Genomic DNA, 24,138 nt, shown 5'->3' with positions numbered 1-24,138 from the left:
GTGCGTTGGTGGTGGAGGGAGTGAATGTTGAACGTGGTGCAATCAAGCGGGCTGCTTTGTCCTGGGTGGTATCGAGTTTCTTGAGTGTTGTTGGAACTGCAGCCATCCAGGCAAGTGGAGAGTATTCCATCACACTCCTGACTTGTGCCTTGTAATTGGTAGACAGGCATTTGGGGAGACAGGAGGTGAGTTACTCGCTGCAGAATTCCCAGCCTCTGACCTGCTCTTGTAGCCACAGCATTCATGTGGCTGGTCCAGTTCAGTTTCTGGTCAGTGGTAACTCCCAGGATGTTGATCGTGGGGGATTCAGCGAGGGTAATGTCCTCTCTCTTATTGGCGATGGTCATTGCCTAGCACTTGTATGGTGTGAATATTACTTGCCACATATTAGCCCAAACCTGGATGTTGTCCAGCTCTTGCTGCATATGGACAGGGGCTTCTTCAGTATCTGAGGAGTTGCGAATTGTACTGAACATTGTGCAATCATCAGCCAACATCCCCACTTTCTGACCTTATGATGGAGGAAAAGTAATTGATGAAGCAGCTGAAGATGGTTGGACCTAGGACACTACCCTGAGGAGCTCCTGCAGTGATGTCCTGGAACTGAGATGATTGACCTTCAACAACCACAACATCTTCCTTTGTGGTCGGTATGACTCCAACCAATGGAGAGTTTTCCCCCTGATTCCCATTGACTTCAGTTCTACTCGGGCTCCTTGATGCCATACTCTGTCAAATACCGCCTTGATGTCAAGGGCATCACTTTCACCTCACCTCTGGAGTTCAGCTCTTTTGTCCATGTTTGGACCAAGGCTATAATGAGGTCAGGAGCTGAGTGGCCCTGGCGGAACCAAAATGGAGCAGGTTATAACTGAGCAAGTGCCGCTTTATAGCACTGTTAAAAACCCCTTCCATCACTTTACTCATGTTTGAGAGTAGACAGATGCGGCGGTAATTGTCCGGGTTGGACTTGTTCTGCTTTTTCTGTACAGGACATACCTGGTCAATTTTTCACACTGCCGGGTAGATGCCAGTGTTGTAGCTGTACTGGAACAGCTTGGCTAGGGGCGTGGCTAGTTCTGGAACACAGTTCTTCAGTACTATTGCCGGAATGTTGTTGGGGCCCATAGCTTTTGCAGAATCCAGAACTTTCAGCTGTTACTTGATATCATGTGGAGTGAATCAGATTGACTGAAGATTGGCATCTGTGATGCTGGGGACCTCAGGAGAAGGTTGAGATAGATCATCCACTCGGCACTTCTGGCTGAAGATGGATGCAAATGCTTCAGCCTTATCTTTTACACTGATGTGCTGGGCTCTCCCATCATTGAGGATGGGAATATTTGTGGAGCCTCCTCCTCCCGTTAGTTGTTTAATTTTGCACCACCATTCACGATTGGATGTGGCAGGACTGCAGAGCTTAGATCTGATCTGTTGGTTGTGGGATCGCTTAGCTCTGTCTATTGCGTGCTACTTCCCCTGTTTGGCATGTAAGTAGTCCTGTGTTGTAGTTTCACCAGGTTGACACCTCATTTTTAGGTATGTCTGTTGCTGCTGCTGGCCTGCCTTCCTGCACTCTTCATTAAACCAGAGATGGTCCCTCGGCTTGATGGTAATGGTAGAGTGGGGGATATGCTGGGCCATGAGGTTACAGATTGTGGTTGAGTACAATTCTGCTGCTGCTGATGGCCCACAGCGCCTCATGGATGCTTTACTCTGTATCTGACCTTGTGCTGTACCTGCCCTGGGAGTGTTTGATATTGACACTGGCTGCTGGAAATGATATGTGAGATTTCTGTAGAGTCATAGAGTTATACAGCACAGCAACAGGCCCATCGGCCCATCATGTCCATGCCAGCCATCAAGCACCTAACTATTCTAATCCTGTGCGTTTAGGTGAGATGGAGAGAAGATAGGTGATATAAATGTTTGGCAAAGGCTAATTAGCTATATTCAGACAAAGACTGTTCCGATCTGCTAAGCTAGTTGAGTCAGGGAATTCTTGGGTGGGAGCAGCTCATTGAACTGCTGCTGACTGACGTTATACTGCTCTCTCTGCCCTTCATTCTCCCAAGTCAGCTGTAAATATCAAAGTGAACAGGATGGATTAAACTGAGTTTTCTGCCTGTGACATTGCTTTTCCCACAAGGCTCTCGATCCTCACTGAGAGCTGTTAGGTGTTAGGGTAACAGTCAGTAAACAAAGAGGGACAAGTCTGGACCTGACCAGTGTGATGAGAGCTGACCAATGGGAGACATGTATAATTGGATGTAAACACAGCTTGGGGACTGTTTACACCAACAAGAACCATTGCAATTCACTGTCTGGAGGGTAAGCTACTATTTCTGCTGGTGTAGTATTTGTGTAATCTTGTATCTCCTGGATACGTCTTCTGGCTGTTTCCGCACCATTTATAACCTGTCAGTTGCTGCCTCCTCTATTCTGTCTGTTCCCTCTGTATTTAACCTTTCAGTTTCTCTATCCTCTATTCTGTCTCTCCCTACTGTATAATCTCTGCCAGCTACTCCTATCAGCTATTCAGTCTACTCAAATTTATCAGTTTGTAACTTCTGATATCTAATCATGTTCAGTTGAAAACCTGTTCTGTGTGCTGTCTAAATCCTTCCATAGCCTCTCCCACGTCTCCACAATCTTGGTGACCTTCTCCTCAGTCCGTCCTCACAGACCTCTGCAGTACTCTGACTGGCCTTTTGTGCATCGTCCCTCTCATTGCCCTCTCGTAAGCGGCTGTGCTTTCAGCCACCTGCACTTCATGCCTTGTAATTCCTTCTCAATCCCTTCACTTCTCCACCTCCCACTCTCTTTATCGACCATTTCTCAAGGCAATTGGGGATTGGCAATAAATACTGGCCTTGTCAGCAATGCTTACATCCAATGAATAAACAAATCTCTACGTCCACAACCCATCTTAAAAAAAAAAACCCTTTGATTAAGCTTTTGGGCATCCCACCTAATATCTCCTCCTTTGGCCGAGCACTCGTTTTCCTTTTACAGCTCGGTGAAGTGCTTTCAAGATGCACTTCAAATGCAGGTTCTCTTTCTCTATCCTGCTATCAGCTCCCATTCAGTCTATAAACTGTGCTAACCAGTCCTTTACTGTGTATAATATCTGTGATTTCCTCGTGTTTAGTCATCCAGGGGCAATCTTCATGCACATGGCTCAGCCCTGAGGGTACTGGACAAAGGAAAGCCTCATGTCCAAGCTTGGTCTGGCCCTTGCTCAGTTTAAATGCACAACTGCGCGCACCCACACACACGCACATACAGACGTTCACAAATATACACACATACACAAATATACACATGTGCTTGTGCACGCAAATATACGCACCCGCAGCCACACGAATATACGCAATTGCACTCACAAATATATGTATGCGCAAACATACATGTGCACAAATACACCCAAGCGCATTCAGAAGTATACACACCACACACTGATATACACACGTCGCACAGATATATATGCATGCACATGTAAACATGCAAATATACACATACACAAACATATATGTACAAATGTACACACACATATGCAAACACACACATACACACGCGCATAAAAATATATGCACACATTCCCACCCACATACATGGAGATGCACACGTGTAAACATCAACATGTACTTGCACACGTGTGTGTACATGTACATGCATGCAAACTCTGCTTTCCAGCAATACCAAAATAGTAGCTCGTGAATCAGGAAATCTCAGGAGCATTGAAACATATTGCAGAACTTGCCCACCTTCATACTAGCTGAGATCAGTAAAGCCAGCATCAACCAGGCATTGTAGTGGGCAGCTTCCTGCCCATTTCCTATACCAGGCCACTGGGTGAGGTTTGCTACGGCTGGGACTCTGGAAGGTGCCAAATTCACAGGTATAGGTTTCTTCATTGCAGGCACGGATTCCTTCAGCAGCAGCTGCCAGGGTGTAAGTTGCTCTGGTTTAACTTTCTAATCTCCTCTGGTGTGTAATCTCTCACCTGCTGCTAGTCAAGAAAGAATGGTATCAGCCCTGATAATCAGCTTTACGTGGGATATTGGAAATGCATGAGAATGCAGTTTATCCACTGGGTCACCCTGAGTCTCTGCCTCCTTCCCAAGTGATGCATGTTTTGAGTGGCATGGACTGGAGGTTGGCTTTGCATCTATCTTTGTGCGGTGAACTCTATTAGATAGGGGAAGGGAATCCTTCCTTGCGGAATGCAGTGCCTGTGGATTTCCCCTGTGTGAGTGTGGGGTTGATGCTGTAACCTGGGTGTGCAATCCATATATGCACAGAAATTTTTTTGAGCAACATTTTGGTTATGGACACAAGATGAAGCCTAGTAAGAGGATGTCTCCTAAAACACTTACTGTTAATCTGATACAACGCTGTCCCCTACACATGCTTGCTATTCGCACCCAATAGAATACTGTTGCCTACCTTCTCGTGATACATTTTAATAGGAAAAATGAGGAAAGACAATACAAGCTAAATGGTACAATTTTAATGGAGGGTGCAAGAGCAGAGAGAATGGCGGTGTTTGTATTTCAAGGTGTCAGGGCAGGTTAACAAAGAGTTAATAAAGCATACAGGATCCTGGGCTTTATAAATAGAGGCATAGAGCACAAAAGCCAGGAAGTTATGCTGAACCGATATAGAATACTATTTCAGGCCCAGCTGGAAAATTGTGTCCAGTTCTGAGCAGCACGCTTTCGGAATGATGTGTGGGCTTTGGAGAGAGTACAGAAGGCATTGACAAGAATGGTTCCAGGTATGAAGGATTACAGTAACTTAGAGAGTTTGGAGAAGCTAGGGTTGTTCTCCTTAGAGCAGAAAAGGCTAAGATGAGTATGATAGAGATACTTAAATTGATGAAGGGTTTAAATAGAGTAAATAAAGCAAAAGTATTTCCAATGACTGAAGGGCCGATACCCAGAGGGTGCAGATTTACAAATGTGACAAAAGAACCAGGGGTGACATAAGAAAGATCTTATTTAAGCAGCGAATGTTTAAAATTTGGAATGCGCTGTCCAATGAGGTGGTGGATACAGATTCAATTGTAGCCTTCAAAAGGGAATTCGATAAATCCTTAAAGGAGAAAAAATTGCAGGGATATGGGGAAAGAACAGGTGAGTGAGACCAAATGAATTGCTCTTTGAAAGAGCTGGTGACTCGATGGGCCGAATGGCCTCCTTCTGTGCTGTACTATTCTCTGATTCTCTGGTTAACACACAACAGAGAAATGTCTCCTGCACATACTTACTGTTAAGAGCAGCTGACTTGCACTCTGCTGAAAGTCCAGAGCTTAAGGCCCCTGGACGCAGAGATGCAATGGTTGAATGCAGTCAGTAGTACTGAGTAAGGAACAAATCTGTCAGAACCAGCTTGCAAGAAGTCTGCACAGGCCCCAAAAAGATCAGTGATGTTATGTGCCACTCAGTGTGATCCTGAACCATTGGACAGGGACAGTCCCAAGTTAGTTTACCCTCTGCTGAGTTAGTCTATCTCAGCAAGGAAGACTAAACAGGTAAGGGGTAACATACATACAAGGATGCAAAATTAGCACAGCTTCTGGCGAATGGGAGAGATGAAAAAACAGCCAAGGGTGACAAAACAGAAAGTAAGAGCTACAAAAAGGGAGTATGCAAAGAAACTTGCAAGGGATATCAAAATCAACACAAATAAACTTTGTTATATTCAGAAAAAGGGCCAAGAAACTGATAAGGAAAGAGGGAAGAGAATATGAGGGTAGACTACCAAGAGATATAAAAAGATTGTAAATATTTCTATATGTCTGTAAATTGGAAAAGACTAGTGAAAGTCAGGAGTAATGTGAGCCTCTTAAAAACTGACAATGGTGATATAAATAGGAACATACGAATAGGAGCAGGAGTAGGCCACTAGGCCCTTGTGCCTGCTCCGCCATTCAACATGATCATGGCTGATCTGATTGTAATCTCAACTCCACATTTCCGCCTACCCCCAATACCCTTTCACCCCCTTGCTAATCAAGAATCTATCTACCTTTGCCTTAAAAATATTCAAAGACTCTGTTTCCACTGCCTTTTGAGGAAAAGAGTTCCAAAGACTCACGACCCTCTGAAAGAAAATAATTCTCCTCATTTCTGTCTTAAATGGGCGACCCCTTATTTTTAAACAGTGACCCCTAGTTCTAGATTCTCCCACAAGAGAAAATATCCTTTCCACATCCACCCTGTCAAGACCTCTCAGAATCTTTTATGTTTAAACAAGTCACCTCTTACTCTTCTAAAGTCCAGCGGATACAAGCCCAGCCTGTCCAACCTTTCCTCATAAGGAAATGGTGGACATGTTAAATAGTTAATTTGTGTTGGTGTTTACATTAGAGGAAGAATTCTGCATGTCAGACATCCTAAGGAAACTAATATTGAATCAGGGATGTGGACTCACCATAATTAATATGAACAAAGTAACAGTAATAAAGAAAATAATAGTGACAAATTTATTTATTTAGAGATACAGCACTGAAACAGGCCCTTAGGCCCACCGGGTCTGTGCCGACCAACAACCACCCATTTATACGAATCTTACATTAATCCCATATTCCTACCGCATCCCCTACCTACACTAGGGCAATTTCTTTGGCCTCCTTATCTCGAGAGACAATGAATAAGCGCCTGGAGGTGGTCAGTGGTTTGTGAAGCAGCGCCTGGAGTGGCTATAAAGGCCAATTCTAGAGTGACAGGCTCTTCCACAGGTGCTGCAGAGAAATTTGTTTGTCGGGGCTGTTACACAGTTGGCTCTCCCCTTGCGCCTCTGTCTTTTTTCCTGCCAACTACTAAGTCTCTTCGACTCGCCACACTTTAGCCCCATCTTTATGGCTGCCCGCCAGCTCTGGTGAACGCTGGCAACTGACTCCCACGACTTGTGATCAATGTCACAGGATTTCATGTCGCGTTTGCAGAAGTCTTTAAAGCGGAGACATGGACGGCCGGTGGGTCTGATACCAGTGGCGAGCTCGCTGTACAATGTGTCTTTGGGGATCCTGCCATCTTCCATGCGGCTCACATGGCCAAGCCATCTCAAGCGCCACTGGCTCAGTATTATGTATAAGCTGGGGATGTTGGCCGCCTCGAGGACATCTGTGTTGGAGATACGGTCCTGCCACCTGATTCCAAGTATTCTCCGAAGGCAGCGAAGATGGAATGAATTGAGACGTCGCACTTGGCTGTTTACAATGGCCAATTTACCTATCAACCTACAAGTCTTTGGCTGTGGGAGGAAACCGGAGCACCCGGTGGAAACCCACGCGGTCACAGGGAGAACTTGCAAACTCCGCACAGGCAGTGCCCAGAATCGAACCCGGGTCACTGGAGCTGTGAGGCTGCGGTGCTAACCACTGCGCCACTGTGCCCCCCCTAAATCCCCAAGACCAGATAGTTTCCATCCCAGGGCTTGAAAGGAAGTGGGCGAGAAAATTGCAGATGCACTAACTTTAATCTTCCAAAATTCCCTCGATTCAGGAATTGTTCCTTTAGGTTGGAAAAGTGTGCATGTTACTCTGCTATTTAAGAAAGGTCAGGGAGGAAAAACAAGGAATTATAGACCAGTTAGAGAAATAAACTGGCAGGGCAACGGGGATAAAGTGGGGGAATGGGACTGATTGGGTTGCTCTACAGAAAGCTAGCATGGACTCGATGGACTGAATGGCTGCCTTCTGTGTCATAACTCTATGACTCTTATCTTTTGTCAGGAAATTGTTAGAATCTGTAATTAAGTATAGAGTGATTCAACATCTCAAAAGTTTTCAGCTCCTCAGAAAAAGCCAGCATGGATTTATAAAGCCTGACGTACCTGATTGAAGAGGTGACTAAAGTAGTGGACAGGAGAATGTCTATAGATGTTATTTATGTGGATTTCCAGAAGGCATTTGATAAAGTTCCTCATAAGAGACTGTTGGCTAAAGTTGAAGCTCATGGAATTGAAGACAAATTATTGACCTGGTCAGGAAATTGGCTGAGTGGCAGGAGAGAGAGAGTAGGGATAATGTGCAGGTACTCTCATTGGCAGGATGTGACAAGTGGCTTTCCACAAAGATCAGTGTTGGGCTCTCAGCTATTCACTGTATTTATTAATATCTTGGATAATGGGATAGAAAGCCACATATCCAAATTTTCCGTTGACACAAAGCTATGTGGCATTGTAAGCAGTGTAGATGGAAGCATAAAATTACAAAAATACATGAATACATTAAGGGAATGGGCATAAACCCTGCAGAAAAAAAGGAGTTAAAAACAGTATTGGATCAAAGGAAGAGGTTTATAGTGTTTCTAACATTAGGATTGGGAGGATTTTAGAATCCAGCAAGGGACCAAGAAATTGACAAGGAACGAGGGAAGAGAATATGAGAGTAGACTACCAAGAGATATAAAACGGTTGTAAATGTTTCTATACGTCTGTAAATAGGAAAAGACTAGTGAAAGTAAATGAGGCAGAGATGGGTGAAATAATGGGGAATAAGGAAATGGCAGACACTAAACAAATACTTTGTATCTGTCTTCATGGTAGAAGACACAAAAAGCATTTCAAAAATAATGATGATCCAATAATGGAGATCCAAGGTCTAGTGAGAATCAGGAACCTACACAAATCAGTACAATTAAAGAAATAGTACTGGGGAAATTAGTGGGATTAAGTGGCGACAAATTTCCTGGACTAGACGACCTGCATCCTAGGAGTTTGAGTGGTAGCTGCAGACATAGTAGATGCATTGGTTTTGATCTTCCAGAATTCCTTAGATTTTAGAACAGTTCCCAAGGATTGGAAGGTGGCAAACATAACACTGCTATTGAAGAAAGGAGGAAGAGAGAAAATAGGGAACTATAGGCCTCTTAGCCTAACGTCAGTAGTAGGCAAAATGCTAGAATCTATGATTATGGACGTGGCACAGGGTGCTTAAAAAAAATCATAACATGATTAAGCAGAGTCAGCACGGATTTATGAAAGAGAAAGCAAAATACTGCAGATGCTGGAAATCTGAAATACTCAGCAGAGTGTTAGATGAAAGGTCACGGACCTGAAACGTTAACTCTGTTTCTGTCTCCACAGATGCTGCCAGACCTGCTGAGTATTTCCAGCATTTTATGCTTTTATTTATGACAGGGAAATTATGTTTGACAAGTCTGTTGAGTTTTTTGAGGATGTAGCCAGTAAGAGGGAACCAGTGGATGTTGTGTATTTGGATTTTCAAAAAGCACACGAGATTATTGCACAAAATTAGGGTTCATGGGATTGGGGGTAATATATTAGCATGGATTGACGGTTGGTTAATGGACAGAAAACAGAGATTAGGAATAAACGGGTTATTTTCGGGTTGGCAGGCTGTAATTAGCGAGGCACTGCAAGGATCAGTGCTTGGATATCAACTATTTACAGTCTGTATTAATGACTTAGATGAGGGGACTGAGTGTTACAGTCATAGTCATAGAGTTGTACAGCATAGAAACAGGCTCCTCGGCCCACCGCGTCCATGCCGACCATAATGCCTATCTATACTAATCCCACCTGCCTGCATTAATTCCATATCCCTCTATGCCTTGCTCATTCTGTCCAGATGCATCTTAAATGTTGCTACTGTTCCTGCCTCCACCACCTCCTCAGGCAGCTCATTCCGGATACCCACTATTCTTTGTGTGAAAAATTTACCCCTTTGATCCCCTTTAAACCTTCTCCCTCTCACCTTAAATCTATGCCCTCTAGTTTTACTCACCCTTACCATGGGAAACAGACTCTGGCTATCTACCCTATCTATGCCTCTCATAATTTTATATACCTCTATCATGTCCCCTCTCAGCCTCCTTCGCTCCAGGGAAAACAGACCCAGCCTATCCAATCTCTCTTTATAACTCAAGCCCTCCAAACCAGGCAACATCCTTGTGAATCTTTTCTGCATCTTCTCTAGCTTAATCACATCTTTCCTGTAGTGTGGCAACCAGAACTGCACACAGTACTCCAAATGCCGCCTAACCAATGTTATGTACAACTGTAACATGATGTCCCAACTCTTGTACTCAATGCCTCGGCATCCACATATCCAGGTTTGCTGATACAAAGTTAGGTGGGGAAAGTAATTGAAGAGGATGCAAATAGGCTGCAGAGGGATATCGACAGGTTGGGTGAGTGGGCAAGAACATGGCAGATGGAATACAATGTGGTGAAATGTGAAGTTATCCACTTTGGTAGGATAAATAAAAATGCAGAATATTTTTTGACTGGTGAAGGACTGGGAAATGTTTGCATTCAGAGGGACCTGGGTGTCCTTGTACATGAATCACAAAGTTAACTTGCAAGTACAGCAAGCAGTTCGGAAGGTAGATATGTTATGTTAGCTTTTGCCACGAAGGGATTGAAGTATAAGTGTAAAGAAGCCTTACTACAATTATATAGGGCATAACTATGTCCCTTGAGCCTGCTCTGCCATTCAACTAGATCATGGCTGATCTTCTGCCTCAACGCCGTTTTCCCGCACCATCCCCATATCGTTTGATATCTTTAATAATGACTGAACCTCTGCAGTCCTCTGGGGTGGAGAATTCCAAAGATTCACCACACTCTGATGAAGAAATTCCTCCTCATCTCAGTCCTAAATGGCCTACCTCTTATTCTGAGACTGTTCTAGACACCACCCCCCCCTCCCCCCGCCCCCAGCTCGAGGAAACATCCTATCTGCATCAACCCTGTCGAGCCCTGTAAGAATTTTGTATGCTTCAATGAGATCACCTCTCATTCAACTAAGCTCTCCTCATAGGACAATCTCGCCACTGCAGGAATTGGTTTGGTGAATCTTTGTTGTACTCCCTCTATGTCAAGTATATCCTCCCTTAGGTAAGGAGAGCAAAACTGTACACAATACTCCAGGTGCAGTATCACCTCTACAATTGCAGCAAGACTTCTTTACTCCTATACTTAAATCCTCTTGCAGTAAACTGTCCTATGAGGAGAGATTGAGTAGACTAGGCCTATATTCCTGGAGTTTAGAAGAATGAAAGGTGATCTAATTGAAATATATAATATTCTTGAAGGGTAGATGTTAAGGGAATGTTTCCCCTAGCTGGAGAATCTAGAACATGGGATCACTGTCTCAGAATAAGGGATCAGCCATGAAGAGCTGAGATGAGAAATTTCTTCACTCGAAGGATTGTAAATCTTTGGAATTCTCTTCCTCCAAGAGCTGTGGATGCTCAATCGTTGAGTATATTCAGGACAGAGGTAGATCATTTTTTGTGTACTAAGGGAATTCAGGGGTTGCAGATCAGCCATGATCTCATTGAACGGCGGAGCAGGCTCCTGGGGCAGAATGGTCTTTTCCTGTTCCTGTGACTGCAGTTGATGTCCGACTCGGGCTAGCAGCGGGAGAAAGCGAGCCTGTCTTCTGCTGCTAATCGTCCAGCGTACCCTAGCTGATGAGGTAAGGACTGAATCAGGTTTGTAACCTGCTCCCTCATCATCACATTCCTGCTGATATTCACGGTCTAAGCTCGTGTGGAAGGAGTAGCTTCCTGCCTGAGCTGACAGAGAGCAGCTGAGGACCAGGAAACTCTGTTCAGCAGAAGCCAGCATCTTTCAGTAAGCAGAGGTTAGAGAAGTGTGTGCGAGAGTGCTGGCATATCTACCCAAGGAAGGGTCATGTATGCGCAATCTGCATCGCAAAGCATTGTTTGTAATTTGCAGCAAAGTAGGGTCCACACTGACAGTTCAGGCCACTCTATCACATGAGGTCTGTATTTGCATAAATGCAGCCACAAGGAGCCAGGCAAAGAAACAATCAGCAGCATCGGTTTCTGGTTGTAAACCTTCACTGTTCTGGTGACCAGAATGGAGCAATAAAACATCTCTCACAGCGCACTCCTCCACCAGAGGCGGGGCTCTGTCTTTGAATCTGGCGAGGAGGTTAGCCCCTTTCTGGGAGGAAGGACAGTGCACTGGATTACCATAGTGTGAAGGGGAGGTCCCAGGCTCCTGTTACTACTTGTGGTGATATGGTAAGATACTTTCCATAGCCTAGAAGTGTCCATTCTCTGCACTGTAATTACTGAATAGGCCCTGATTGTCCAGGGATTGGGAAGATCAGAGTGGGGAGGCTGGTGACAGGTTGTGTTGGGTGGTGCGGGGGGGAATTTAGCCTCAAATTAAAAGCGAAGCAGTTTTAAACAAGCAGGCACCTTTGTGTTTTTGGCAGGATGGATGGCCAGTGGATGCTGAGGATTTATCGCTGCCGCCAGATCCTGCATCGTCTATAGATACCGTCCCAGAGATCGAGCGTCCTGCTATTCCCTCTGCAGCTTTCCTGTCTGTTAACGCCGCAAAGTCCCAGTTCTCCAGCCAGCTCCAGAAGCTTTCTGACAATCTGTTTGACACCACAGTGCAGCTGCGGACACCCCTTCGCAGGGACATGGACGAACGGCTGAAAGCGATGGCTTTGGACTCCCCTGCGAGTGACTCTGCCCAGTCCCCAACCTCACTGCCCGCGAAGCCCATTGTTACCATTACCTTCTCCTCGCGAAGGAAGCCCCCTTCCTTCAGCCCCCAGCTCAGCACAACGCTCCCTAAGGAGATACCCTGTGAAAAACAGGGGGCCGCTGACCAACCTGAAGTGGAGCCTCCCAGCTCCTCTAAGCCAGCGGGACGCGAGCTAGCCCAGCAGCCGAGCCCCACTTTCTGCAAGGTGCAGGAGGAGTACCCGCAGAGCGGCCCAGAGCAGAGGAAGCAGCTCACCAGCGAGACCAGTGGTACCAGACAGACCCTGGCAGAGACTAGCGAGCTGCCCAGCACTGGCACTCCCACAGGACAGAAGCCCTGCTCCACTTCTCCAGATGCCCCCACCTCTTCTCGCACCAGGACCGTGCTTTCCCATGTCCGGGTAACCCTTTCTCCCAAGCGGCCAGCTGCCTTTGTGGCTCATCCCAGTGATATTCCCTTACCGTCTGCAAAACTCCACCTCAGTGCTGTAGACGCACACGTGGCAGGTGAAGACTTGGGACCACAACTGGTTCCTTCCCCACCCCACCTTGCCACTCTGGACGTGTCCTGTCCCTTTGCCCCTCAGCCAGCTGGCCAGGGGCCGCCATACCCCCCGCTTCCCATGCCCATTCCTGCCTTTTACCCCACCTTCTCACCCTTGTTCGACTACTGCTCTGAGGTCAGGCCAGAGCCGAGGATTCCGATCGTACAGGACAGCAGCAAGGTGGATGTGTCGACTCAGACAGCCCGGTCACACTTGCCAGTTACCGCAGCCACAACCAGTCAGACAGTAGTACAGGAGGTGTCGGCACAAACTGAGAGAACTGAGCTGACTGTCAGCACCAGAGCCACCTCCAGCCAAGCACTGGTCACTCAGGGAACAGGTAGGTGCTCAGACTAGTAAACTAAGAAATAGATAGCCAGGATTGAGGTACCGGCCTGAATCTGTTAATACTGGGGTATTTATAAACCAGGGTGGTGAGGGCTACAGCCTCTATGATATATATTACTGGGATATTTATGTGGGATCATAAGAACAGGAATAGGTCACCTTAGTCCCTCAAGTTTGCTCTGTCATTCAGTTGGATGTTGGCTGATCTTTGCTTCATCTCCATTTACCCAACTTGCTCCATTTTCATTGACAAAAATCTATTGATCTCAGTCTGGGAAGCTTCAGCTAATCCCCAGAATCCACAGCTATTTGAGGGAGAGAGTTCCAGATTTCCACTCCCTCTAGCGTGATGAAGGGCTTCCTGACATCACCCCTGAATGGCCTAGGTCTAATTTTAAGGTTCTGTCCCCTTGTTCTGGACTCCCCCCAACCAGAGGAAATAGTTTCTCTCCATCTACTCATATCAAATCTTTTAATCATTTTAAACACCTCAATCAGATCACTTCACAATCTTCTAAACTCAAGGGAATATAAACAAGGTTTATGCAACCAGTCCTCGTAATTTAACCCTCTAAGCTCCAGTTTCATTCTGGTGAATCTGCACCCCTCCCCCTCAAAGGCCAATATATCCTTCCTGAGGTGTGATGGCCAAAACGCAGATACTCCAGCTGAGGTCTGACATGGCTTTGCAACTGAAACATCATTTCCTTCCCGCAGCCTTCTTGAAATTAGGGCCAACGTTTCATTAATTAGCCTTTTAAATAATTTTTTTGTACCTGTCCACTAGCTTTTAATGATTTGTGCACTGATGAAAACTTCTTTGCTCCTCCACAGCTCCCAGTTTCTCACCATTTCGAGAATGTTCCAATTTATCTTTCTTGGCACTAAAGTGGACAACCTCACACTTGGCAACTGCTGCAGTTTTGCCCACTCACTGAGTACTGGGCCTGATTTTAACTATATTCTTTGTAACTTCCTGCTCCCATCTGCACAGCTTACTGTCCCTCCTAACTTAGTGTTCTTCATCCAAAGTCATTGATGAATACGGTGGAAATCCATATCGGTAAAATCCATCCAACTAGATTAGACAAACATGATGCACCATTGACAAATCCATGTTGGTTCTCTTGGGGAAGCTTATATTTGTTCAAGTACTCAGTTACTCTATCCTTACTGATAGATTCCAGTACCTCCCCAAAACAGATGTTAAACTGTCTGCTTTCCTTCTCCCACCCTCTTTAAATAATGGAGTCACAATAGTTTTTAAATATTATGACTCGCACTCCTAAATTACCTCACCTACTTTTTTTGATACCCTGGGGTAGAAATTGTCGGGTCCTGGAAATTTATCTTAAGTCCCATTATTTTCTCCATTTCCTTTTATTTACTTATTGAATCCATTACATTTATCCCCTTGACTTATTTTTAATTTCCCTTCTACCACTCTTCCTCTACTGTGAAAACAGATAAAAGTACTTATTCATAAATCTGCTACTGTCTTGTTGTCTATTACATCTCCCGTAGCCACTCTCTTATTCTAAATATATTCATGAAAAACTTTTACTCAGTCCACATAATACATGCAAGTTTTTTGCAGCTCTTAACATTTTCTTTGTGTCCCTTTGTTGATTCCACATATCTCCCAGTCAACTGGATTACTGCTTTTCTTGGAATTTATTAAGTCCCTTCCGTTAGATTTGCACCTTACCTCACATGTTGGTCTAGTTGACTTGGCGTGGACCTATTGCTCTTGAGGGGGAATATTGTACTGAATACTTCTTTGAAGTATCCCTGCTGATTTTCTTTACCTGTTAACAGCTCAGCTCAGTTTAATGTGTTCAGCTTGTATCTCATTCATTACTTGTTTTAAAATCTTGCTTAGTGTGATCCTTTTCTTTCTCAAACTTCGAGTCAAACTCTACCATATTGTGGTCACTACAACGTACTCCTTTACCGGCAGATTATTAATTAATCTAACTTGTTACTCTTTGCTAAATCTAATAAATCCTGTTTCCTTGTCGGTTTTAAAACATATTGTTCTGGAAAACTGTCCTGGGTACAATTCAGAAATTAATTAACTCCACCACTTGACCTGTTCTGCTTCACTCAGTCTGTGAAAATTAAAATCTCCTGTTAGAACTGCTTTGTCTTTACTACATGCTTCCCTGATGGCTGTTGTCATGCAGACCCCCCCACTTGCCAAGATTGAAGCATATTAATTTTGTCATATGAACATTGATTTTAAGCTAAAAGCAAAATACTGCGGATGCTGGAAATCTGAAATAAAAAAAAGAAATGCTGGAACCACTCAGCAGGTGTGGCAGCATCTGTGGAAAGAGAAGCAGAGTTAACGTTTCGGGTCAGTGACCCTTCTTCGGAAGACCCGAAACGTTAACTCTGCTTCTCTTTCCACAGATGTTGCCAGACCTGCTGAGTGGTTCCAGCATTTCTTGATTTTAAACTGTTGCTGGAGAGAGGAAATGACTTGTTAAACAGATCAGCCGTGGCTGGAAAAAACATTTGCATATTAACAGACAGCGCTTGGAGGGACAAAGGGGCTATTCTGTGCTCCAATTTAACCCACAATGGACTTTGAGCACCCGGTATTGTGTGTAAGGAGAGACATTCCAGGGTTGGCTAAGACAAGAGAATCCACAAACAGATGTGGTCAGACCATCTAGTCACATGACTAACCTGCTTGGCAACCTGGGTTTTCTGAATTGTACAAAGAGTTTGAACTGAAAAAAGACTGTTTGCTCCTGGAGTGAGAAGACCTCTCCTGTCTGCTCCCATCTCTTTCTCACAAGCCTCTGGACCCACTGAGGACACATGAACTCCAAGAAAGAAAAATCTGCTACATTGAACAAGGTTTAAGAAGAATACTGGGCCCCAACGAAAAGCAAGACCTACATACGATCAAGGACTTTACAGCGAGCTCGAAGAACAGAAACCAAAACCATCTTCAGATATTGCCTCAAACCTTTCCACTTAATTTCTTCTGCTCTTTTCTGTCCCTATCTGCGTCAGTGTATCATGTATGCATGCTAACGTGGGCGCATCACGTATCCGTTGGCATTAACCCTTTAATAAAATTCAACCTTTTTTTAAACCTAAGAAAACCTGTTTGGCTAGTTTCTTTGTCTTATAATTGGAAGTTAGTCAACAAGGATTCACTAAGGGGGAGCTAAAAAAAACTTTTTAAAATTAAACCCTGTTACGGTAAGACCAGGTGAAGGCTGAGGGGAACCCTAGACACCGTTCTCATCTGGTAGTAACACTATTTACACATTCCACTACATCGCTGCAGTCAGAAAGCCTGTAGACAACTCCCACCAGAATCTTGCATCCACAGCTGTTTCTTAACTGTACCCAAAATGTCTGACCACACTTACTGAAATCCCTTCTTTCTGCTTCTGTCATTGTGTCTTTTATCAATATTGCTATTTCATGTCCTGCGTAAAGACCTTAGTTTAGAATAGTAAGCTCCTATTCATGCCCAGCTTGTAGCCAGATCACTCTAAATATCCCAGAAAAATATATATAGGTTATAAGTGGGCAGGGCAGAATGCTCTGTAATATGTTACTGGGGTATTTGGGGGCAAAATGTTCTGTTATATGTTATTGGTGTATTTATGTGGGGGCACATTACTGTGTTCTATGTTACTGGGATATGTGGGGGCAGATTGCTCTGTTCTATTTTAGTAGGATATTTATTTGGGGGCAGATTGCTCTGTTATATGTTACTGGGGTATTTATTTGGGGGCAGATTGCTCTGTTATATGTTAGTGGGGTATTTATTTGGGGGCAGATTGCACTGTTATTGGTTGCTGGGATATTTATAGAACGATGCCTTTCCTATTCATGAGATCATCACCGAGCATTATGATCTCACAGATACAAGAATTCAGAACTTTAATTTGCTTTTATGGTTGGTGTTAGGGAATCGTAACACTAGTTTGTAAAATAGATACGTGCAGTAGCCTGTAGAATGGAAGCAAAATTCTCGTCTGCATATTAGTAATGTAAAACTAGTCTGTATACTGTGAGTGTAATTCAAATTTGTATATGGGAGTGTAATATGGGGTCTATATCCTGGGAATTTAATTCTAATCTGTACATTGGGAGTTTAATTCGAATCTGTAGACTGGGAGTGCAAAGTTAGTCTGTAGACTGGGAGTTTTATTCGAATCTGTTTACTGGGAGTGTAAAGTTATTCTGTGGACTGGGAGTTGAATTCGAATCTGTTTACTGGGAGTGTAAAATGAGTCTGTATACTAGTACCAACACAATAGGAAGAGGCCTTGATGACTAGATGTGAGGGTGGAATCACCCGTAACAGTGGTTCTCAAACTTTTTTGGTTGAAGGTTCCCTTTTCAAATGGGTCAGTAATCATACGCTTCCCCATCTAAATTATAATACTATCAACTGCTTGGTCATTTACATTTCTGAATGTAAAGGTCAACAGTGTCCTTTTCACACAGAACCATAGAAACGTTACAGTACAGAAAGAGGCCATTCAGCCCATCGTGTCTGCGCTGACTGAAAAAACTAGCTGCCCAATCTATTCCCACCTTCCAACACCTGGTCCATAGCCTTGCCGGTTACAGCACTTCAGGTGCAGGTCCAGGTACCTTTTAAATGAGTTGAGGGTTTCTGCCTCCACCACCGATCCTGGCAGTGAATTCCAGACACCCACCACCCTCTGGGTGAAAAAGTGTTTCCTCATGTCCCCTCTAAATCCTTCTACCAATCACCTTAAATCTGTGCCCCCTGGAAACTTACCTCTCCACCTGGGGAAACCGGTCTTTCCTGTCTACTTTATTTAGGCCCCTCATAATTTTGTACACGTCTATTAAGTGACCCCTCAGCCTTCTCTGTTCTAAGGAAAACAACCCTAGCCAATCCAATCTCTCCTCATAGCTGCAACTTTCCAGCCCTGGCAACATTCTTGTAAATCTCCTCTGTACTCTCTCCAGAGCAATTATGTCCTTCCTGTAATGTGGTGACCAGAACTGTACACAGTACTCCAGCTGTGGCCTAACCAGTGTTTTATGCAGTTCCAGCATTACATCCCTGCATTTGTATTCTATAACTCAGTCAATAAATGACAGCATTCCATATGCCTCCTTCACTACTTTGGGTAGCAGGGATAAACCAGGTAATTACAGGCCGGTGAGTCTAACATCATTGGTTGGGAAACTATTGGAAAAAATTTTGAGGGACAGGATAAATCTCCACTTGGAGAGGCAGGGATTAATCAGGGATAGTCAGCATGGCTTTGTCAAGGGAAGATCGTGTCTAACTAACTTGATTGAATTTTTCGAGGCGGTGACTTGATGTGGAGATGAGGGTAAAGCAGTTGATGTAGTCTACATGGACCTCAGTAAGACTTTTGATAAGGTCCCGCATGGGAGATTGGTTAAGAAGGTAAGAGACCATGGGATCCAGAGCAATTTGGCAAATTGGATCCAAAATTGGTTTAGTGGCAGGAGGCAGAGGGTGAAGGTTGAGGGTTGTTTTTGCGAGTGGAAGCCTGTGACCAGTGGTGTACCACAGGGATCGGTGCTGGGACCTTTGCGGTTTGTAGTGTACATTAATGATTTAGATGTGAATATAGGAGATATGATCAGTAAGTTCGCAGATGACATGAAAATTGGTGGTGTAAATAGTGAGGAGAAAAGACTTAGATTACAGGACGATATAGATGGGCTGGTAAGATGGGCGGAGCCGTGGCAAATGGAATTTAATCCTGAGAAGTGTGAGGTGATGCATTTTGGGAGGACTAAAAAGGCAAGGGGTATACAATGGATGGTAGGACCCTAGGTAGTACAGAAAGTCAGAAGGACCTTGGTGTACTTGTCCATAGATCACTGAAGGCAGCAGCACAGGTAGATAAGGTGGTTAGGAAGGCATATAGGATACTTGCCTTTATTAGCCGAGGCATAGAATATAAGAGCAGGGAGGTTATGATGGAGCTGTATAAAACGCTAGTTAGGCCACAGCTGGAGTACTGTGTACAGTTCTGGTCACCACACTATATGTGATTGCACTGGAGAGGGTGCAGAGGAGATTCACCAGGATGTTGCCTGGGCTGGAGCATTTCAGCTATGAACAGGGACTGAAGAGGCTGGGGTTGTTTTCCTTCGAGCAGAGAAGACTGAGAGGGGACATGATTGAGGTATACAAAATTATGAGGGGCATTGATAGGTTAGATAGGAAGAAATTTTTTCCCTTAGCGGAGGGGTCAGTAACCAGGGGGCATAGATTTAAGGTAAGGGGCAGGAGGTTTGGAGGGTATTTTAGGAAAACATTTTTCACCCAGAGGGTGGTTGGAATCTGGAACACACTGCCTGAAGAGGTGGTACAGGCAGGAACCCTCACAACATATAAGAAGTATTTAGATGAGCACTTGAAACGCCATAGCATACAAGGCTACGGGCCAAGTGCTGGAAAATGGGATTAGAATAGTTAGGTGCTTGATGGCTGGCGCAGACACGATGGTCCGAAAGGCCTGTTTCTGTGCTGTATAACTCTATGACTTTATCTACCTGTCCTACCACCTTCAGTGACCTGTGGACATGCACTCCAAGGTCTCTCACCTCCTCTATGCCTCCCAAAATCCTCCTGCTCATTCAGTATTCCCTTGCTTTGTTTGCCCTCCCCAAATGCATTACCTCACACTTTTCTGGATTGAATTCCATTTGCCACTTTTCCACCCACTCATCCAAACCATTGATATCATTCTGTGGTCTACAGCTATCCTCCTCACTATTAACGACATGGCTAATTTTTGTGTCATCTGCCGATTTCCCAATCATGCCTCCTAAGTCCAAATCTTCAATATATACCACAAACAGCAAGGGACCCAGCTCTGAGCCCTGTGGAACGCCACTGGAAACTGCTTTCCATTCACAAAAACATCCGTCGACCCATTACCCTTTGTTTCCTGTCACTGAGCCAATTTTGATCAAACTCACCACATTCCCCCTGTATCCCGTGGGCTTTTATGTTTCTGACCAGTCTGCCATGTGAGACCTTGTCAAATGCCTTACTAAAATCCATGTAGACCACATCCACTGTACTACCCTTATCAATCCTCCTTGTTACTTTCTCAAAAAATTCAATTAAGTTAGGAAGACACAACCTTCTCTTAACAAATCCATGCTGACTATCCCTGATTAATCCATGCCTTTCTGAGTGACAGCTTATCTTATCTTTCAGAATTGATTGTAATAATTTGCCCACTACCGAGGTCAGACTGACGGGCCTGTAATTATTTGGCCTATCCCTCGCACCTTTTTTAAACAATGGTACAATGTTCACACACCTCCAATCCTCTGGTACCTCACCTGTATCTAGTGAGGATTTGAGGATGGTCCTCAGAGCATCTGTTATTTCCTGGCTTCCTTTAACATCCTTGGATACAATCCATTGGCGCTGGTGATTTATCCACTTTCAAGGATGTCAGACTCTCTAGTACTTCCTCTCTCATTATGCTTATCATATCTAATATTTCACATTCCTCCTCTTTTACTACAATGTCTGCATTATGGGACCTGTATGAAATTTTTACTGGTCTGTCCGATATAATGAACCTTGTGGTTGGTGAGATGAAAACGTTTATCTTCCCCTCAGCTGAAAGGTAACCTTACTGGTTCAGAAATCTGCTTGTTGAATGCTTCACTACATGACACCTCCCTGCTCTTCTGCAGTGGGATTAGGCTCGGTGGCTTGTGTTGGGAACCGTGGCACTGTTCGAGGTGTAACTGTCCACTGCCTGCCTATTGACTGCACAGCTGCTGAGTGCTTCAGTGTTTTTTCTTGCTGTTTACCGGCCTGTCTATGCTGGAATATTGCTAACATGCTCCAGCATTTCTGCCATTGGGATACTAACAGGAGCTGGGACTGCAGCTTTAGTCCAGGTCCAGTCGCAGGCCCAGCGACCGTACGTAGTGACCGAAACTCATCTTGAGGCACCTGGATGAGGTTGATGTGGTGGCTTCTACCTTTCCTCCCCCAGCCCAGGCCCGACAAATCCATTCCCTGTGTCTTTGATGCCTCTCGGGATTCTCAGTCAGTCCGAGGCTCCAATACTCTGGTTACATGTCCGTTTTCAGAGCTGCCTCGCCCCCAGTGATCACTCACTAATGTCTCACTGTGCGAGGGCACCAAGCCCCCAGGACTGACATCGAACTCTCAACTGCGCCGCTTGAGTGTATGAAGGAAATCAAAATAACAGCCGACAGCGCACAATCCGCACCATCACAACGGTGGGGGTGCCCTTCACATTATTTTGTGGACCCCTGGCCTGTCTCTCAAGATCCCAGTTTGACAACTACTGGCCTATAAGACATCAGGTTTTTTGTTCTGTGAGAGATTGAGGGACATAGTACAATATCTTTTCTCACCTGCAGATGTCCCAGTGATGTTGCCGTACAAACCAGCTGGTAGCACCAAATTGTTCTACATGCCTGACTCTGGGACAAGGAGCAAAATCGACCAGTTGGATTCCGAGAGCAGCAGTGAGAGCTTGCGAGCAGGTCAGCACCTTTACTTTTCTAAACATTTTCTGCAGATTCTGACCCTGTTGGTTTGACTTCAGCTCTGCTTCACCTCTCAGATTCACAGGACGGACCTCCCACGAGAATCCCAACTGAGGTCCTGGGGACCCGGGGCTATATTCCATCGAGCAAACTCACTCGGCACAGAGAGAGAGCATATGGCAAGGCAGCAGCTCCAAAGAAGCCCAGGAACAAGGAGGAAATGAAATTGTTAGAAAGAGGTGAGAATGTGCTGTTGAGGTCGATGAAATATCAGACAACATGGCAAGGGCAGGCAAGTGGCAGCTACAGTTTAATGTGGACAAGTTGGGAAGGAAACCAAGGAATGCTCTCTTACACTGAGGAATGTGTGTGTGAGCAGCGAGATCTGGAGGTTCAAATATATACTTCCCCGAGGTTGTGAAGAGTATAGGTAGATTTCAAAAATAGGGGTGTAAAGTACGAGTACAAAATAATAGTTAGACCACAGTTAAAGAAACATTAATTTATCTCAGGATGTGGAAGTTGCTGCCAAGTTTGGCATTTGTTGCCCTTCCTGGTTTCCTAAAGAAGATGGTTGGTGGTGGTGACTGAATAGTTGGCTAGGCTAGTTCAGAGGGCAGTAAAGAGGTAACTGCGCTGGTGAAAAAAAACTTGGATTCATACACCGCCTTTCTCAACCTCAGGACACCACAAAACACTTCACAACTAATGAAGTACTTTTCAAGTGTAGTCACTGTTGTAATTTGGGAAAGACGGCAGGCAATTTGCACACAGCAAGATCCCACAGCAATGTGTTAATGACCAGATAATCTATTTTAGTGACGTTGGTTGAGGGATAAATAATGAACAGGACGTATGAAGAGATGGACAGGTAAAGACTGGTCGCTGCATCGAGCCGGTCACTAACAGTCATGATGTTCAAAATTATGAGGGGTCTGGACAGAGTAGATAGGCAGAAACTGTTCCCATTGGCGGAAGGATAGAGAACCAGAGGACACTGATTTAAGGTGATTGGCAAAAGAAACAACATCGACAGGAGGAAAAATGTTTTTATGCAGCAAGTGGTTAGGATTTGAATGCATTACCTGAGAGTGTGGTGGAGGCAGATTCCGTCGAGGCCTTCAGATTTGGATCTGAAGAGAAAATATTTGCAGGGCGATGGGGAAAAGATGGGGGAGTGGGACTAGGTGAGTTGCTCTTGCAGAGAGCCAGCATAGACATGATGGGCTGAATGGCCTCCTTCTGTGCTGTAACCATTCTATGATTCTATGAACTATGCATCAAGACCCTGAGTAAACCCTCCCACCTGGAGTGATATGATCTGCGAGGCAAAATAAACCCACAAAAAAAGTTCAGGGGAGAAAATTGCTGGGAAATTGGAACTATACCACTGTTCCATTACTGTTGCTGGATCAAAATCCTGAAACTCACTCCCTGACAGCACTGTTGGTGTACTTGCACCCTAAGGACTGCAGCGGTTTAAGAAGGCAGCTCACCATCATCTTCTCAAGGGCAGTTAGGGATGGGCAACAAATGCTGCCCTAGCCAGTGACACCCACATTCCGAGAATGAATCAATCAAACAAAAAGGAGGAACTTTTCCAGCTCCCTCTTAACCTTTTGCACTGAATCCTCAGCTACACATGAGCCAGTAACTTGTTCCGTGTCGATGAACCTCTGCATAAGGAGAAACCTGACATCTAACCTCGTCCTCTGCTTGCATATCTTATCCATATGACCACTTGTTTTCTCTAATCTGATAAAAACATAAGAAATAGCAGGGATAAACCATATAGCCCCTCGAGTCTGCTCCACTATTCAATCAGATCATGGCTGACCTCCTACTTCAACTCGTTTCCTACACTATCCCCATATCTCTTGATTCACTTAGTGCCCAAGATTCTGTCAATCTCAGTCTTGAATATACTCAATGCCTGAGCATCCACAGCCTCTCTTGGGTAGAGAATTCCAAAGATTTACAACCCTCTGATTGAAGAAAGTTTTCCTCATCTCAGTCCTAAATGGCTGACTCCTTACCCTGAGTCTATGAGCGCTAGTTCTAGACTCAGCCAGGGGAAGCAGCTTCTTAGCATCTACCCTGTCAAACCCTCTAAGAATTTCATACAATCTCCTGCTCCCCATCTGCACAAGTCTCCTCCTAGATTATGTGTTGGGCTTTGAACCCACAACCCTCTA

General features: G+C 44.7%; 1 protein-coding gene across 4 annotated transcripts in view; it reads left to right on the top strand.

Moving 5' to 3' along the window:
- LOC137367363 (centrosome-associated protein ALMS1-like) overlaps window positions 1-24,138 on the top strand; it is a 75,660-nt gene that overhangs the window by 11,437 nt on the left and 40,085 nt on the right. For all 4 annotated transcript variants that reach the window (XM_068028640.1, XM_068028639.1, XM_068028638.1 and 1 more), the window contains exons 3-5: window positions 12,227-13,391; window positions 21,815-21,940; window positions 22,021-22,182. In XM_068028640.1, the coding sequence (XP_067884741.1) occupies window positions 12,440-13,391; window positions 21,815-21,940; window positions 22,021-22,182 (1,240 nt within the window). In that variant the 5' untranslated portion in view covers window positions 12,227-12,439. The remainder of the gene's footprint in view (window positions 1-12,226; window positions 13,392-21,814; window positions 21,941-22,020; window positions 22,183-24,138) is intronic.

The sequence above is a fragment of the Heterodontus francisci genome, chromosome 1 (genome assembly GCF_036365525.1).
Source record: "Heterodontus francisci isolate sHetFra1 chromosome 1, sHetFra1.hap1, whole genome shotgun sequence".
Taxonomy (NCBI): Eukaryota; Metazoa; Chordata; class Chondrichthyes; order Heterodontiformes; family Heterodontidae; genus Heterodontus; species Heterodontus francisci.
Note: the sequence above shows the minus strand (reverse complement) of the source record. Positions and strands in the feature narration are given on the sequence as shown.